At 42.8% G+C, this 16,982-nt stretch overlaps 1 protein-coding gene across 1 annotated transcript in view; it reads left to right on the forward strand.

Annotated features, from left to right (window-relative positions):
- The window catches only part of PRDM2 (PR/SET domain 2), a gene marked incomplete at both ends in the record, with an annotated part of 198,624 nt that overhangs the window by 82,230 nt on the left and 99,412 nt on the right, over positions 1-16,982 (forward strand). Inside the window, 2 exon segments of the mRNA XM_080691308.1 lie at positions 8,453-8,469; positions 8,473-8,535. Of these exon segments, the coding sequence (XP_080547434.1) occupies positions 8,453-8,469; positions 8,473-8,535 (80 nt within the window).

The raw sequence follows: 16,982 nt of genomic DNA on the forward strand, positions 1-16,982 counted from the left end.
ACCCCAGTACCACCAAAAAAAAAAAAAAAAAAAAGTTGATATCAAAGCTCAGTGTGTTGGCACATGATTGTAATCCCAATATTTGGGAGACCGAGACAGGAGAATTGCAGGTTCAGGGCTAGCCTCAGCGACTCAGGCCCTCCGCAACTTAGTAAGACCCTGTTTCAAAATAAAGAGTAAAAAATAGGGCTGGAGGTATAGCCCTGGGTTCAATCTCCAGTACTGCAAAAACAAAACAAAACAAAAAACAACTTTCTGTTTATTTTACGTGACTTTTGTAAAGTTAGAATATTTTCCAAAAGGCCGCAGATACTCTAAACTTATCCTAAAAAATAATTGTAAAATCAGTGACTTATATGTAAATCAAATCAAATATTATTTTCCTAATTCTTTCCTTGCCCCCAAACTTAAACAGGTGTTAAAGAAACTGCTATTTCTCTTCCTGTGCCTTTCCCAGAGCTTTGTGTATTATGCAGATTTGCAAAGATGGATGAAGTTTACCCCATCTTACCTGTGTTACAGTGGTGCTAGTTCGTGCCTGCTTGAGATTAATTTGCTTTATTTCCGAGGTCTGGAGAGGTAGCGAGGGCTCAGACTCTAGGGCTGGTCAGACCCCAGACCAGGGTGTTCCACTTACCTCGAGATTTTCTAAACCCTGGGCCTCCGTGTCAGATGATAGGACTTGAACAACCCTTCAGATTGCCTTGGTGCTCGAAGGGGCCGGCATTTGAATAAAGACACTAATTATTTTTACTATTGCTGTATTGACCCTGATCATTTATAGTCAAATCTTTATGGTGTTAAGTATTGCTAAGCATGATTTGTTCTGTAACTTAAAAGCAGTTTCTTGAAAAGTTAGATCTCTGCTGCCGCTGCTGCTTTTTGTTGTTGTTGTTGTCCTCCTCCTCATTATTAGAATTATCATTATTACAATTATTATTATTGTTGTGTGGTACTAGGGATTGAACCCAGAGGAATTTTACCTCTGAGCTGCACCGCCAGAATTATTTTGTTTTTTATTTGGAGGGCCTCAAACCTGTGATAGTCCCGTCTCAGCCTCCCTAGGAGTGCACCACCATGCCTGGCATCTTATTAAAGCCTTAATTCGGTAAAGCTTTTATTTGTCTAAGAGTGTGTGCTATTAGTAAAGTGTAGTTGAAATAAAAACTAAACTTGTGTGTCTGTGCAAGTACTTTTCCTGTTCTTTCTAGTACTGACCAATAACAAGGTAGGAGAGGAGGGCTACTTAGACATAGTCAGGGATGCTGTAGAAATAGGGATGTTGTCTTAGGTATGGAATTCCAGAAGAGAAACCAAGACAGCCATCGTTAAAGGAGTCCTGGAGTTTTTAAGATTCTCAGCATCTAACATTAGAAAGCCAGAGATACTTTTTGGTTGTTGGTTTGTGGTGCTAGGGATGGAACCAGGGTCTCGTACATGCTAAGCAAACCCTCTTATCACTGAGCTACATCCCTAGCCCTGTGCTTAGTTAAAACAAACAAAAAGCTGGGCATGGTGGTTTGAGCACAGTCTGTCTCAGCAAGTAGTGAAAAATCTCATCAACCAGCCAGACATGGTGTCGCAGGCTTGTAATCCCAGAGCTTGGGAGGCTGAGACAGGAAGATCACACAGGTTTGAAGCCAGCCTCAGCTACTCAGTGAGGCTCTCAGCAACTTAGTGAGACCCTGTTTCCAAATAAAATATAAAATAGGTCAGGGAGTATAGCCGGAGGTAGAGCCCCTGGGTTCCACCCCCAGTACCACACACACACACACACACACACACACACACACACACACACATATCTCAACAACCTAGTGAGTTCCTGTTTCAAAATAAAAACAAAAAAGAGCTGAGGGTGTAGCTCTGAGGTAGAATACCCCTGGGTTCAATGCCTAATACCAAAAAAAAAAAAAAAAAAAAAGCTTTTGATAGAGTGGCTATGGTTTCAGCAGTATGGATGTAAAAATTCCTCTCTACCTCTCCTCTGCTAGTATTGGTCACAGACTTTATCTCATTGGAAAGCTCTGACCTTGAGAGAGCGCACACTACTTAAGTGGCATGTGAAAGCGGTATGCTGGAGTCAGCCCTGGCACTGAAGGTCATGAAGGGTTGCCATGGTGCTGCCTGGGGCTTTGAGCAGCGCCGGAGGGAGCTTGAGGTTGCTCTCAGACAGCATTTGGAGTCCGTAGTTGCTTTAAAATACATGAGCCCATTTCAGGATGCAGCTGTCACGTGACCACTACCTCTCCTAGGCTCTTAGTTTGGGGTGTGTTTGGGCGTGTGTGTAGATATTTCTTGTGTGAAAGTGATTGGAGGCATTATCTGTTGATTGCCCAGCAATGGAAGCAGGAGGAGCTGTTTGGATACAGTGTCCTGTGGAGAGACTGCCCAAAGTCTCAGTTTCTTGCGTTCAGGTGGGGTGGCGAGTCAGATCTGCCTGTGTTGCCCAAGCTGGGCTTGGAACTCCTGGGCTCCAGTGACCCTCCCTCCTAAGTAGCTGGGACTTCCTCTGTGCACAGTATATAGGGAATACTTGGAAAAAGGTATAGGATCCTTCTTTTCTATAAAAAGAAGAGTGCATTCCTATTTGGACATAGAGGAGACAGTTACGAGAGAAGAATTTTATTGTGTTTGGAGTACTGGAGATTGAACTCAGGGGTGCTCTATCACTGAACTTTACTCCCAGCCCATTTTTACTTTTTAAAAATATGAGGCAGGGTCTTACATAGTTGCCAAGGCTGGCCTCAAACTTGGAATCCTCCTGCCTCCGCTTCCTGATTGTCTGGGATGACAGGCATATACCATCACACTTGACTGTAGAATATGCTTAATCATGTCATAATTAACATAGAAAAAGTTGCCATTTATTGAGATAATAAGCCAAATAATTAGTTTTAAGTACTGTACTCTGAGTTATTCTATATCAAATGTCAGGATATCTCAGTTTGAACTGTACTAGTGAACTAGTAACTACAAAAAGTGAGAAAAGACTTCAGCCACAAAACTCGATTTTACCAATCTGGCCAGGATCTAGTCACTTCTCGTGTCTCCTACCAGCGGGGCAGGCCAGCATCATCCCCTGCATGGACGAGGGGTGGCCTCCATTACCGCCACATGGTGCTCTCACCCCCTTGCACTAGCCAGAGTCCTCCGCCCGCAGCCCGTTCTCTGCCAACAGAGTGTCTCCATCACATTTCCACTCCCCCGATGCTTCTCCCAGGCCGTAGTGATCACCTCCCCTTCCTGGCTTTCATGAGATGTCTCCTTCTCAGACAAGATTGTTAGATTTGCAGGTGTGGACGTAGAGATTGTAATTCTCTACAGTGCTTTTCAAGAAAATCTGGCACATGAGCCAGGAGTAGTGACGCATGCCTGTACTCCTCGTACATGGGAGGCTGAGACAGTAGGATCTAGGTTCACAGCCTGAGTAACTTAGTGAGACCCTGTTTCCAAATGAAAATAAAATAGGTCTAGGAGTGCAGTTCGGAGGTAGAAGGCCTGGGTTCCATCCTCGGTACCATGTAAAGAGAACCTGGCGTACTACATAGTTTTCACCTTGGCTCACCCGGGTCTCCTTCCCTGGAGAGTAGGGTCTTTGTTCATGCCTCAGCCCCGGTGCTTGGCGCGTGGGTGCAGAGGGGAGGCAGGAGGAGCAGGTAGGTGAGGGGACCTTTGCTCTTTTACTGAATGTGCCACCTCACTTCAGAATAGCAGGTAAAGCCATTTAAAAAATCTTTACCTTGTCATTTTGTTCTTTGGCAATACAAAATGCCCAGGATTGGCAAATCTACAGAAACTGTCAGTAGGTTAAGTAGTGCCTAAGACTGGGGAGCAGGAGTAGAAGAATAGGGAGTTGCTACTGATGGGTACGATGAGCACATTTCTTTTTATGCTGATGAAAATGTCCTAAAAGTGATTGTAGTGGTGGTTACAAAACTCTGTGAATATAGTAAATCTAAAACTGTGCATTTAAAACGAGTCAGTTGTATGATATTTGAATATCTGAATAAAAATCTTAAAATGTACATACATGCACACATACAAAAAAAAAAAAAACACCCCACCACCAGGTAACCATTAAATATGGCTAAGAAGTGATGGCAGAAACCAGAACTATGGGACTTTGGCCAGCTTTATCATAACTTGCTTGATCTGTGCTGTGGTGGCTCAGGGCGCTGCTGGCTCTCAGCTTGGGGAGAATCACTGAGCTGGCCCTGTGAAGGTGGCGGGTGCCTGCGGGTGCTGCAGAAGCTCTGTGCCCTGTGATGATGATGACACGGATGGTCCTGAGAAGCAAGGACAGACCCAGGGCAGCGGAACAGCTCTGTGCTCTTCCCAGACAGACATCTCATTGCAAATTTGCCTTTTACTGCACCCTTTTTCCCTCCTCAAAGAGAGCTCCCCTTGATCAAAGTTAATAAACCTACCTATAAATGCTTAACGAGGGACTGGTGAAACCCCATCCTTTCATTCACCCTTTTCATACAGGACTGCCCAGTGGAACTGATGGTAATTGGTGGGCATTTATGGCCAAGGGGTCAGGTGTGCGCATCTGAGGAACCACAAACTTATCACTATTTTATATCCAGATATACATTTTTTTTCTTTTTCGGTGGTACTGGGGTTCCTGGAAATCCTACCTCCGGGCTACACTCCCAGACCTATTTTATATTTTTATTTGGAAACAGGATCTCTTAAGCCAGCGAGGCTGGCTTCGAACCTGTGCGATCCTCCTGTCTCCGCCTTCCAACCGTGAAATTACAAGCATGCACTACCACGCCCTGCTACCCAGATACACATTTTTGTGTGCGTGTAGTACTGGGGATTGAGCCTGGGGACAGTCTACCTCCAAGCTAGATCCCCAGCCCTATTTATTTAATTATTTAATTATTTATTTATTTATTTTTGCGGTACTGGGTATGGAACCCAGGGGCATTTTACCTCCGAGCTATACTTCCAGCCCTATTTTTTATTCTCTATTTTGAAACAGGATTTCACTGAATTGCAAAGGGCCTCACTAAGTAACTGAGGCTGTCTGAGAACTGAGATCCTCCTGTCTCAGCCTCCCAAATGCTGGGATTACAAGTGTGCACCACCACACCGGGCTTAATTTTTTATTTTGAAAGTGTCTCACTAGGTTGATGAGAATCTCACTGCTTGCTGAGTCTGTCCTCAAACCTACAATCCTCTTGTCTCAGCCTTCTGAGTACTGGGATTACAGGCATGTGTCAACATGCCCAGCTTCAAATATACATTTTAACTTGATAACAATCACAAGTCTCAAAAAAATCACTTATGTTCAATGTATGATATATACTAGAGAAAGGCGTATTTAGTGTATGCGGGGAAAGATGCTCAGTATTCAACTTCAAAGGAATGGGCTTTATGGGTAACCACTTAGTTATCTCACATTTCATCCGTTGAGATTGTATTGGTTTGGCTGGCACTGACCTCTAACAAGATGCAGCATTATGGAATACATTCTCTGCCAGTTACAAGTGAAAAATACATTCCCTCTGCCAGTTACAAGTAAAAATCCCTAATTTAAACATAGTGCATTTGTTTAAGTTGATCAGATGAGCTGATCAAAGAAAAAAATTAGGTATTCTCATATAGAACTGGGATGCAATGTCATCACTATCCTTTATGGTAGTGGGTCAGTATATTCTTCTAGTATGAAGAACACCATTGTATGAATTATACCATTGTGTTAAGAATTACTTATTTCTTGAGTTATCAACAATTAGAAAAGAAAATTACAACATAAGCAGAGTCTTGTGGTTCAAGGGGAAGGAAAGATAAGTTGTTATAAATAAGTGATGAAGAAATGGAAAATGACACGCAATGGTATATATGTATACATGCTGGAAACATTTGCAATATCACAGTGGAAGTTCTTCTTGAAGTGGCATGGTTTTCATATATTACGAATGCCATCAAGTGGCTCTTAAGATGTGTCTTGTAGAAGGGGCCATCTGAGTAGGTTATTGTGTAGGAATACAGTCACCAAGGACAGGATCCAGTCTGAGAAATGGGCCATTAGGCAGTTTTGTAGCTGTGCAAACATCATAAATGCACTTAGGCGAGTGGCTAAGGCAGTTTTGAAATCACAGGGCAGCGAATCTTGTGGGACCACCCTTGTATATGCAGGCTACCACTGACTGAAATGTGCTGTGTGGTACATATGTGCTTTATAAGAAAAGAGTTGTCCTGTTCTTTATTATACTATGAATATATGGAATGCAGAAATTTAAAGGAACAATTACAGTTCTTTCCAGACCGCTTTTATAAATATTTGCATTTTACTGCACTTTTCCTCAAAGAAAATTTCCCATGGCCAATGTTAGTAAATACTTTTTACTTCGGGATCTTGGAAAACAGTAATGTGATGGGGTCTGATTGTTCCTATGCAGCACAGTATTGAAAGCAGAAGGACACTCGTGGTGCTTAACGAGTTACTCCGCAGTGCTTTGCGTTTCTATTAACAAAGCTAACTTATTTCTTCTCAGGAATGATGCAATTCCAGTGCAAAGACTTTGATGTCATTCTACTGAGTCTGCTTTTGATTGTAGAGTACAATGAAGTTCTAGTAAGGATTAGTAAGAAACCTATTTTATTGGAGATAATCAATCTGAGCGGTAAGCTGTCAGTATAGACTGGAGTTGATCTGGCATGGACTGACTTTATGAATAGTCCTTTGAGCAAACTGCAGTTGTGTATGTGGTTTTAAATCACTGTAAATTTGTAGGCAGGTACATATTACAATTGTCTGTTTTTCTTTTTAGGGCTCATGTAATCAAAGAAGTTTCTTTGTTGTGTGTATCTTTACAGAACACAACAGGAATTGAAAATGAATCAGGTGAGTTTAAAAATAAAAATTTGTACAAATACATGACCTAGTTGTTAGGCCAGTTCTTGATTTTAAACGATAGCAGCACACGCACTCCTTCCTTCCAGAGTTCATCATCGTTTCTCATCACCATTGTCAGCGTGTTGCTCTTGCAGTGCATGTGTTTGTGGAGTGGATGTGCATCGTTTGGGCCTGGCTGGCATTCCTGGGCCCCGAGTGAAGGGCTCATTCTTGGGGATTTTAGTTGAGGCAGTTTTTGACCTCTCCTGCTACACTCTAGTGTGAGGTTTTGTCTTTGTTTGAAAGCTTATTAAACTTTCATTTTTAATACTTCTTATTTTGTAATTTTTATTGAGTGAGAGAAATGTGAAGATTATTTTTAGAGCCTGCAACTAATCAAACACAAATTTTAAATATTTTGTCCTTGAGTAGCCTTTTCATAGAATAAAGAAGGCAATACTGAAATGCAAAGTGTGGTTTCTCCTTACAGGAAAGTATGGGATTATCTGGAGAGTAAAATATTTTGCTGTGGATATTTCTGTAGTCCCAAGTACCTTCTGATGAGTAGAATAGTTATATGGATTTAATATATTCTAGAATAGTATTCTTGTTTTCTGGTCTCAATATCATTTCATTTGTGGTTATATAGAAATATATTTGTGTTAAACACTTTCTCTTAAGTTGTCATATACACATTTAAAAAAAACCTAAAAAATGTAAAGGATGTAATTTTTTTAGCCCTTAGCTTAAAATTCTGACTTGAAAATATTTTGTCTCATCAATTGAGACTTTAAACACCTTTTTTTTTTTTTATCATTTACAGGTGCCGCTAACCATAGATCACAAGTCTAATTTCATTATGTGGCAAAGTTTAATAAATCCGTCCCTCTTTTGTATTGATAGATGTGAAATTTTTGGAATGTGTTCTTTTGACTTTTTTCATTACTTTCTTTATCAAAATATGTTTATTTTAATGCAGAGGACTATATATCATAAAAAATGAATCTGGCGAGCACATGGGGCACATGGTTTCTATTATTTTAAAACTTGGAGATTTACTGACATGCTTTTGAAGGCAAATTGTTTTTGAAATGGTAAGGGCCTGGGGAGAGAGAAAACGCAATGGGTTTCACAGTCATTGTCTATCAGTGACATGCATATATGTCATAGATTTCATTTGTTTTTCTCTTCTTAATGTGGACCTGTTCACCTGAAGGAGCTTGCTTTTCTGCACTTTAGGACTGTTGTTAGAGGGAGTCTCAGTTCTGGGGTAGAATGGTCTTCGTTGCTTCCAAAGTGGAATTTGAATATTGACTCCGTTCTTGCTTCATTCATGTTCAGTGGTCATTGATTTAAGGTACCACAACATCAACCTCAGGCTTTGTTATACCTAATTCTTAGACCCTTTCAGGCCAGTCGTATTTCTAGTATGTTTGGACTGTTTTGTTGTTTTCTTTTGACACCTTATACTTTTGCTTTATTGTTTCATATATATCAAACAAACTTGTGTTTAAAAAAAGCCTGCCCGCTGTTCAAAAGAATTGTAGCAATAACCATTTCCTTCTTTGGCTCTTAAAGTTTCATTTTGCTTTCGACAAGTTTTAATACCAGATCTGTAGAGGGCTGCCTTTGATGGTAAATGCCAAATATCAGTAGAAAAGTGTCCTCTTATGTTTTTAATGGTTATCACATTTCTGATTTGGGCATAATTTAAATGGTCTGGTAGTAATGAAAGTTTTATTGGACTATAAAAATTGTCCACTTTTTATGACTAAAATTTTTAGCATTTTTAGTTATATTTAATCATTGGAAAGATATTATTAGTTACATGCTATTTAGAACTAATTATTATGTCATGGCATAAAGTATTTGTTTTTCAACAATTATCACTGTAGGTTTTAAAAATTAAGCATTTTCAGCCTGTGAAAATTAAATTTTACTTTAACTCTTCACACACAAAAACATTTTAGGTATAAATAAACTTTGACCTTGAATAAGATTGACTTTTTTGTGTGAAGCTAGGTATTGAACCCAGATTCATCCTACCATTGAGCTACACTCAGCCCTTTTTATTATTTATTTATTTATTTATTTATTTATTTATTCTGGTTCTGGGGATAGAATCCAGGGGCATTCTACTTCTGAGCTACACCCCCTAGCCCTATTTTTTATTCTTTATTTTGAAATAGGGTCTCAATTAGTTGGAAAGGGCCTCACTAAGTAGCTGAGGCTGTCTGCAAACCGCGATCCTCCTGTCTCAGCCTCCCGAATGCTGGGATGACGAGTGTGCCCACCACACCCGGCGTTATTTCTTATTTGACCACGTTCTCACTAAGATACTGCTTATTGGTCTTGAGCCTGTTGAGATCCTTCTGTCTCAGCTTCCAAGTACTGGGATAACAGCTGTGTGCCGACACACCTGGCAAGATTAACAGTCATTCATTTATTTATTGATTTATTTATTTCTGTGGTACTGGGGATGGAACCCAGGGGCATTGTACCTCCAAGCTATACCCCCAGCCCTAATTTTTAGTCTTAATATTTTTTGAAACAGGGTTTCATTGAGTCACAAAGGGCCTCACTAAGTAGCTGAGGCTATCTGTGAACCTCAATCCTCCTGTCTCCGCCTCCCAAATGCTGGGATTACAAGCGTGCACCACCACGCCCGGCTAAAGATTAACTTTTAATCAAAATACTGGTGGTATTTTAAGGTTGGAATATTTTTTCTAGGAATGAATCGGCATTACTTGGGTGGTGAATTTTAACTGTCATAGCTAACAATGGACGTGGTCTCTAAGAAAATAGTGCAGAATCATTTCTTTCACGTGTACCTGCAGTTGAGGTTTAGGGACTGAAGGATCCGGGGCACGGGAACACCGTATTGCTTACAAGTGATTCTTTAGAAGTAACAGAGGAAAGCACCTGGCAGTCAGCACTGACTGCTGCAGTGGCGTTCTGAGCTGTCACACTGTGTAGTGTAGCTATGTCCCCAAATCTTTGCTGGAGAGGTAGCTTTCCCTCCTGAGTCTAGCTCCAGGGATCCATAAATGCAAAGCCCCAGAGCACATATTGTTTGTCTTTGCTCTTTGTGTCTCTGTACTCACCTGTTTCTTCATCTTGCTCATTATCGTGTGGAGGCCAGCTTGCTCTGCACATGGGCCCATATTCCTTCTCTGAAGCTGTGGAGGGCTGGCAGGTGGAAGGAGCAATCATTGTGTTGCCCCCCTCCATTTTCCTTTTTTTCCATTTTCAGATCATAGATATCCTTTATTCCAAATTTACATTCCCCACGCACCCTGGTACGGTTGCTTCTCAATTCACTGGGGGGTGACATCCTGGTAAAACCATCATAAAGTTGAAAATGATAAGCAGAACCCTCATATGTTGGGAGTCATCTATATTTACCTCTTGAGATGTTGTACTATTTTCTTAGACTTCCTTGGTGACATAATGCAAATGGGTTCATAGCAACTTAGAGCAGATTTACAGGATTTTAGTATCACTTGCTCTCCATGAGTGCTTAACAAACATGCTAGTCACTCTGTTGAGCATAGTATATACCACTCTTAGGAATTTGGTCTTTGTAACCATTTAGTTGAAACTTTGGTATTGCGATTTTTGTTTTGTGGATAAAGACATTAGGGACCAGAGGGGTGGCTGTAGTTTGCCCATGTTCACGCCAATAAGTAAAAATCCTCTGGCATCAAACACACTGAGCCTGTCAGCTTCCAAAGCCCAGGTTCTTGGTTACCATGCTTACTGCTCTGGCAGTCAGGATAAGCTGTGGTATGCGGAGGTAACAAGCAACTTACATACATCTCAGGGGCTTAACACAGCAATACTTTTTGCTCTTGCTACATCTTCTGTGTGGACTGCTACTGAGCTGTGCTGCTGTTGTCATTTGAGACCCAGGGGCGATGGAGGCTTTGCTTCTGTACAGGACCCTTCAGTTCTCAACAATTGCCCGTCATGCTGGCACATCCAACTTGATTTGGTCAGGGAGCAGTGCACTCCTTTCAGGTACCTGGTAAGGGAAAAAACTGATATTTGAGGACAACCATTGATGATTTCTACAACTGCCTTGAATACGAATTTATTGAGTCACACTTAGGGTTTTTAAAGTCTTTGCATAACTCAAATTGTTATTAATATTTGCAGTTTTCTGTCAGTGTAGTGGTTCAGTGATTACAGTATCTCCACATCCCAGTCAGTTTTCTGTGTTGCGGTGATTATCCAGTAGAAAAGCAATTTAGCCTTCCAGGTCTGTTTTGAAGACTAGTGAAAGAGAGAGAAGCTCTTTCTTGCCTGGTGCTGCAGATCCAGCCCTGAGCACTGTGCTGCGCCATCCTCGTCCATGTGTCGGCTCTCTTGAGTGTCCATTCATTCCCACACCCCCCTGTGCAGACTGCATCGGGATCAGCTGGTTGTGGGGACTGCAGTGAACCCCATAGGCAAGCGCTCTGCCTAGAGGGAGGCAAGGTGATTGCAGACAGTGCAGAGGGCTGTGGCCACAAAGAGGCAGGGTCCTGTGCTGAAGAACGGGAGGTGCAGGTGAAGGGCAGTTCCCTGGATCATGCATCAAGAAGGCTTGTTCTGAGGAGGTAACTAGTAGAATCAACACTTGGGTGATGGCTAGACATACGACCCTGGAAAGGTTCCAGGCAGAGGCAACACACAGTAAGTGCAGTGGTCCTGAGGTGGAAATGAGCTTAGTTGAGGGAATAGGGGGCCAGCCAGGGGCTGGAGCTTGGCCCCACCAAGGCCTCTGGGACAGGATGACATTGGTGTGAGAGGTGGGGCCCTGGGAAAGCATTCGTATTTATTATAATTGCAGCTGGGAAGATCTGGACAGTGATACAACCTGATTTCCATTTTTAGAGTATCACTTTTCCTGTTCCATGGAGTCTGGGTTGTACCCGGCAAGAATGTGGTAATATGCTTGCTCATTATTGAGGTTAACATATATTTCAGGATACTTTTACTATTTGGATAACTTAATGGACCTGCCAGCGTTTGGAAAGAGGGTACTTCTTTGTCTTTTAGAACTAATTTGCTGTGTCCATCTGTTTATTGTTACTGCAGTCATCCTCCTAAACCACATTCAACTTAGTGCTATTTCAGTAAATTAGGGCTGTTTTTATATTTTCATATTGTTTGTCCCAGAATAGTAACTTGGAGTCTTATTTGTAAGCTTAAACAAAGAAGAGCTATCCCCATAATTTTAGAGTATTTTAGTGCCCTATGATTCTTGGCTGTCTTCTGCTTGTACAATTACTGTGGTGATTTTTACTAGCCTGTTGTGGCACGTAGGTATTACGAGGTGTTCTTAATATTAAGCATTATTGAATTTCTTCACCACCCACTGTTTTTATCTTCCAGAGTTAAGTTTTGATAAAATCAGTCTGTAAGAAGCTAGGTGTCTTAATTGAATAGATTAAAACTGATAAAATAATTTCTGGTCACTATCTGGGGAGTTGTGTAAAAGGAGTTACTGATTTTTATAAATTTAAATGGAATGCCAGGAAATTTGCTTGCTTATTTATTTATTTATCTATCTGTTTTTGTGTGTGCGTGGCACTGGGGATTGAACCCAGAGGCATTCTACCTTCTAGCTACAACCCCAGCCTGATCTTTCTTGTTTGGAAATAGGGTCTCCCTCGGTTGATTAGAGTCTCACTATTGGCTGAGACTGTCCTCAAACCTGCGATCCTCCTTCCAACTACTTCCAGCTACTGGGATTACAAGCATGTGCTCCCACACCCGCCGGCTCTACTCTTATATGTTGAAAGCTAAAAGCGTTTGTATGTGCCGCTCATTTAAGAGCGGGCAGTGGCACAGCCTTACTTTTCAACAGTGGACTCCCGCGTGGTGCTGTACACAGGGTGGGCTTTCTTCCGCGGGGGTTATGCTTAGGGAGGAAGGAGACTGGGTCTAAGGACGCATTGCTTGGAGCAGAGCTAGGAGCCAAGGGTGAGAGGAGGCAGAGCTGCAGGGTCAGCAGCTCCGGGGCCTCGCAAGGCCAGTGTAGATTTTGCCTGGGAGATGGGGAACTTTTGGAAGGCATTGGGTAGCAGAATGTTTGAGTTGGGTTAAAAACGAAATATTTAATTAAAAATTAATTTTCACTGCATTGATACTTTTGTCTTTAAACTATTTTCTTGGTGCACTAAAGTTTTCATTTAGGATTGTCAACCTAGATCCAATCCGGGGTTCGCACATGCGAGGCAAGTCTACCACTGAGCTGTGCCCTCAACCCTCTAAAGTTTATTTTAACATAATTTAAAGGTGAGCATGTGGGAATTGATTTATTTTTAGTTATTTGACTTTAAAATCAACCATGAGGTATGATGTGTATGCAGTAGTATACCCACTTTAAGTGTGAAGTGTGTTTGACAAATTGACGATACTCATGTAACTACAACCAATGTCAAGTTACAGTTCATTTTGTTACCCCAAAGAGCTCTCGCCTTTTCGTTCTCCGCCCACCCTAGGCACACTACGGATTAGCTTTCTGCTCCTATAGATTGGCTTTTCCTGTGCCGGAGTTGGATGGAAATCCAGTCATCTGGTACTTTTTTGTGTTTGCCTTCTCTTGGTCCATTTACTGTTTGCTAGATTCTTTTGCGTTGCTGCGCGTATTAGTAGTTCATTCCTTCTGGAAGAGGGGTTTTGGGAGAACATCTAGATCAGCATTCATAGACCTAATTCTAAGGGTCGGTGAATGCTGAGATGGCTTGCTATCCTTTGGTTATCTCCCTCCCTTCCATTATTTTCTCTCGCCCTTCCTCCCCTCCTTCCCTTCCTTTGCGGTACTGGGATGGAACCTAGGGGCCTTCTACCTCTGAGCTGTACCCCCAGCCTTTTAAATTTTTTTATTCTTGTTTTTTTAAAAAAATTTTGTGTACTGGGGATGGAACCCAGGGGCATTCTACCTCTGAGCTACGCCCCCCCCCAGCACTGTATCGTTGTTGTTGTTGTTGTTGTTGTTGTTGTTGTTGTTGTTTTGTGTGTGTGTGTAGTTCTGGGAGTTGAGCCCAGGGGCATTCTACCTTTGAACGGTACCTCCAGTCCTTTTAATTTTTTTTTGAAACAGGATCTCGCTTAGGTAGATGAGAGAATCACTAATTGGGAAGGCTGTCATCAAACCTTCGATTCTTCTGTCTCAGCCTCCCAAGTTTTACGGGATTACAGACATGCACTACTGTGCCCGGTTTATTACTTTTTGTGTTTGAAACAAGGTCCCTCTAGGTTGCTGAGGGTCATACTGCATTGCTGAAGCTGGCTTTGAACTTACAATCCTTCTGTCTCAGACTCCTAAGTACTGGAATTTTAGGTATGTGCCACTATGCCTGGCTTTCCCTCTTTTTTTTTTTTTTTTTTTTTTTTTTTTTTGTGGTACCAGGGATGGAACCCAGGGGCATTCTACCTCCGAGCTATACCCCCAGCCCTATTTTTTTAGTCTTTTTTTGTGAAACAGGCTCTTACTGAATTGTGAAGAGCCTCGATAAGTAGTTGAGGTTGTCTGCCAACCGTGAGCCTCCGGTCTCCACCTCCCGAATGCTGGGATTACAAGCCTGCGCCTCGGTCTCAGCTCCCCTAGGGCTAAGAGCAGAGGCTACAACCCCTTCCCTCCCTTCTCTCCATTCATTGGAGGAGCTGAGTTTGGGACTTGAGTGGTAAGTTGTCGCAGTCATTCTCTGAAGCCACTGCAGTTTATCCAGTTTATTCTGATCGGCTCTGGTTGTTCTCCTTTAGAGATTCCCAGTGAAGGTGGAGCCCTGGGTCCTGCAGAGTCCTCTGCGCTTCACTTAGCCTTCTCCAGTGGTAGCGTGACACAGCTGTAGTGCAGAATCAAAACCAGGAAGGAGATTGGGTATAATGTTAGGCTGCAGGCCTTACGCACAAGTCAGAAACGCTGCGGTGCACAGGCAGGCAATGCCATCGTTTCAGAACGATGTCACTGTATGTCATAGCCCCCAGAAAATGCCGCTCTACACCTAAGCGTGCAAAGGGCAGGCAGCACCTAGGTAGCTATCTCCTTATAAACCCCAGAGTCTTTGCAAGGTCCCTGGGTGCACTAGGAGAGCCCCGCTGGGTTGGTGGTAAAACATGAACTCTGGAGTTGAATTGTCTGGATTTTATCTGGCTCCAGTATTTTAAAGCTGCATAGCTTGGGAGAGTTACTCTTTGGGGCTGCTCTGCAACCTGGTACTTGAGGCCAGACTTTGAAGCCCAACGGCCAGGTTGGAATTATCTAGCTTGGCCATTTACTAATTTACTAGCTATGCCTATGGGTAGGTCTCCTTTTCCTCTGTAAAGTAGGAATCACAAAAGAACCCGTGCATGTGGTGATGTGATGATCATGAGGCAACCCAAGAGGCCTGGGACACTGCCTGAAGTGCCCCGGACACACCACCAGTGCTCGTGGGATTCCTGGCTTGCTCACTAAGTGAGGGTCACATGCACAGATCTTGGCCCAGAGGAGGCAGTGGATGTTAGCTCCGGAGCTCCCCACTTGTCCAGCAGTGGGGTGGGGGGGCATAGAAGGCCCTTTCTTTCAAAGGCTCCCAGCGAGGGCAGACCTGGGGGACCCAAATCTTTCAGGCTCCCATCTTAGTCCTGGCAGGTGGCTCAGTGAGCTCAAGGTCTCCTGTACCTTCACCTCCCAGCCAGCACCTCCCAGAGCAGGCAGGCATTCAGCAAGCCTTTGTTAATGACTGGTGAAGGAGAGGGCCTTGGAGCCATTCGTTGGGGAGGGAATATTTGCTTTCTTTGAGCTTGAGTTAGTAGGAAGTTGGAAACGTCATATTAAGGAGATCAATGAATAGTTAATAACTAAGTAATTTATTAACTTAGCTTTGCATGGTGGCGTATGCCTATAATCCCAGTACTTGAGGCGGAGACAGGAGGATTGTAGGTTCCATGCCAGTGTACAATGACTTAGCGAGATCCTGTTTCAAAAAATAAATAAAAAGGGCTGGGAGTTTAGCTTAGTGGTAGAAAGCCCTTGGGTTCAATTCCCTAGTACCACCAAATAAACACAATATTTAACTTAAATTTAACACATTAAATTTAATGTTTTCTGTGCCAGGAGTGGTGACGCACATTTGTAATTCCAGCATTCAGGAGGCTGAGACCGGGGCATCACTGTTTGCAGGCAGCCTCAGCTACTTAGTGAGGCCTTCCGTAACTTAGTGAGACACTTTTTCAAAAGAAAGAATAAAAAATAGGGCAGGGAGTGTAGCTTGAAGGTTGAATGCTCCTGGGTTCCATCCCCAGACCTGCAAAAAAAAAAAATAAATAAATAAAATAAAATAAAACTTCCTGTTGCAGATCCAGGCATTGATATGTGTTTGGGGGCTATAAACAGTGAAAGAACAAGTTCTCTTTGAGGTCTACAGTTTAAGAAAGCAGAGAAATCCTTTAACTTTTTATACCTAATCATAGTGAACAGTGATAATCCCTAAGACAGCAATGTTCCTCTATTCAGGGGCTGCAAGGACAGAATGCCAAGAGACTGGACCCCCACAGGAGGAGGCAGCCTCCCGGCCTCTGGAATGAGCACTGGCAGGTCCTTGCCGAGCCTGCCTTCTTTGAGTGGTGGTGGTGGGGTGTGTGTTGGGGGGGGGGTTACTGGGGATTGAATCCAGGAGCATTCTACCTCTGATATATACTCCCAACCTTTATTTTGTTTTTTGTTTTGTTTGTTTGTTTTGGTGGTACTGGGGTTCCTGGAAGCCCTTCTACCTCTGGGCTATACTCTTAGACCTATTTTATTTTTGGAAACAGGGTCTCTTAAGCCAGCGCAGCTGGCTTCGAACCTGCATGATCCTCCTGTCTCTGCCTCCCAAGCGCAGGGATTACAAGCGTGCGCCACCATGCCCGGCTTTTCATTGTTGATTTTGAAGCAGAGTCTTACTAAGTTGTGGAGGGCCTCACTAGGTTGCTGAGGTGGCTGTGAACCAGTGATGCTCCTGTTGCGGTCTCCCAAGTACTGGCATTACATGTGCGCCACCACGCCCTGCTTTAGGCCATAGTCTGTCTCTCATTCCTTGATATAAGCAAATGGTGATGCAGTTCCTATCCATCTTTTCCTGTCTCCGCTGCCTCAGCTCCAGCGTCTTCTCTC

Source organism: Muscardinus avellanarius (genome assembly GCF_963383645.1).
Source record: "Muscardinus avellanarius genome assembly, chromosome: 3".
NCBI lineage: Eukaryota > Metazoa > Chordata > Mammalia > Rodentia > Gliridae > Muscardinus > Muscardinus avellanarius.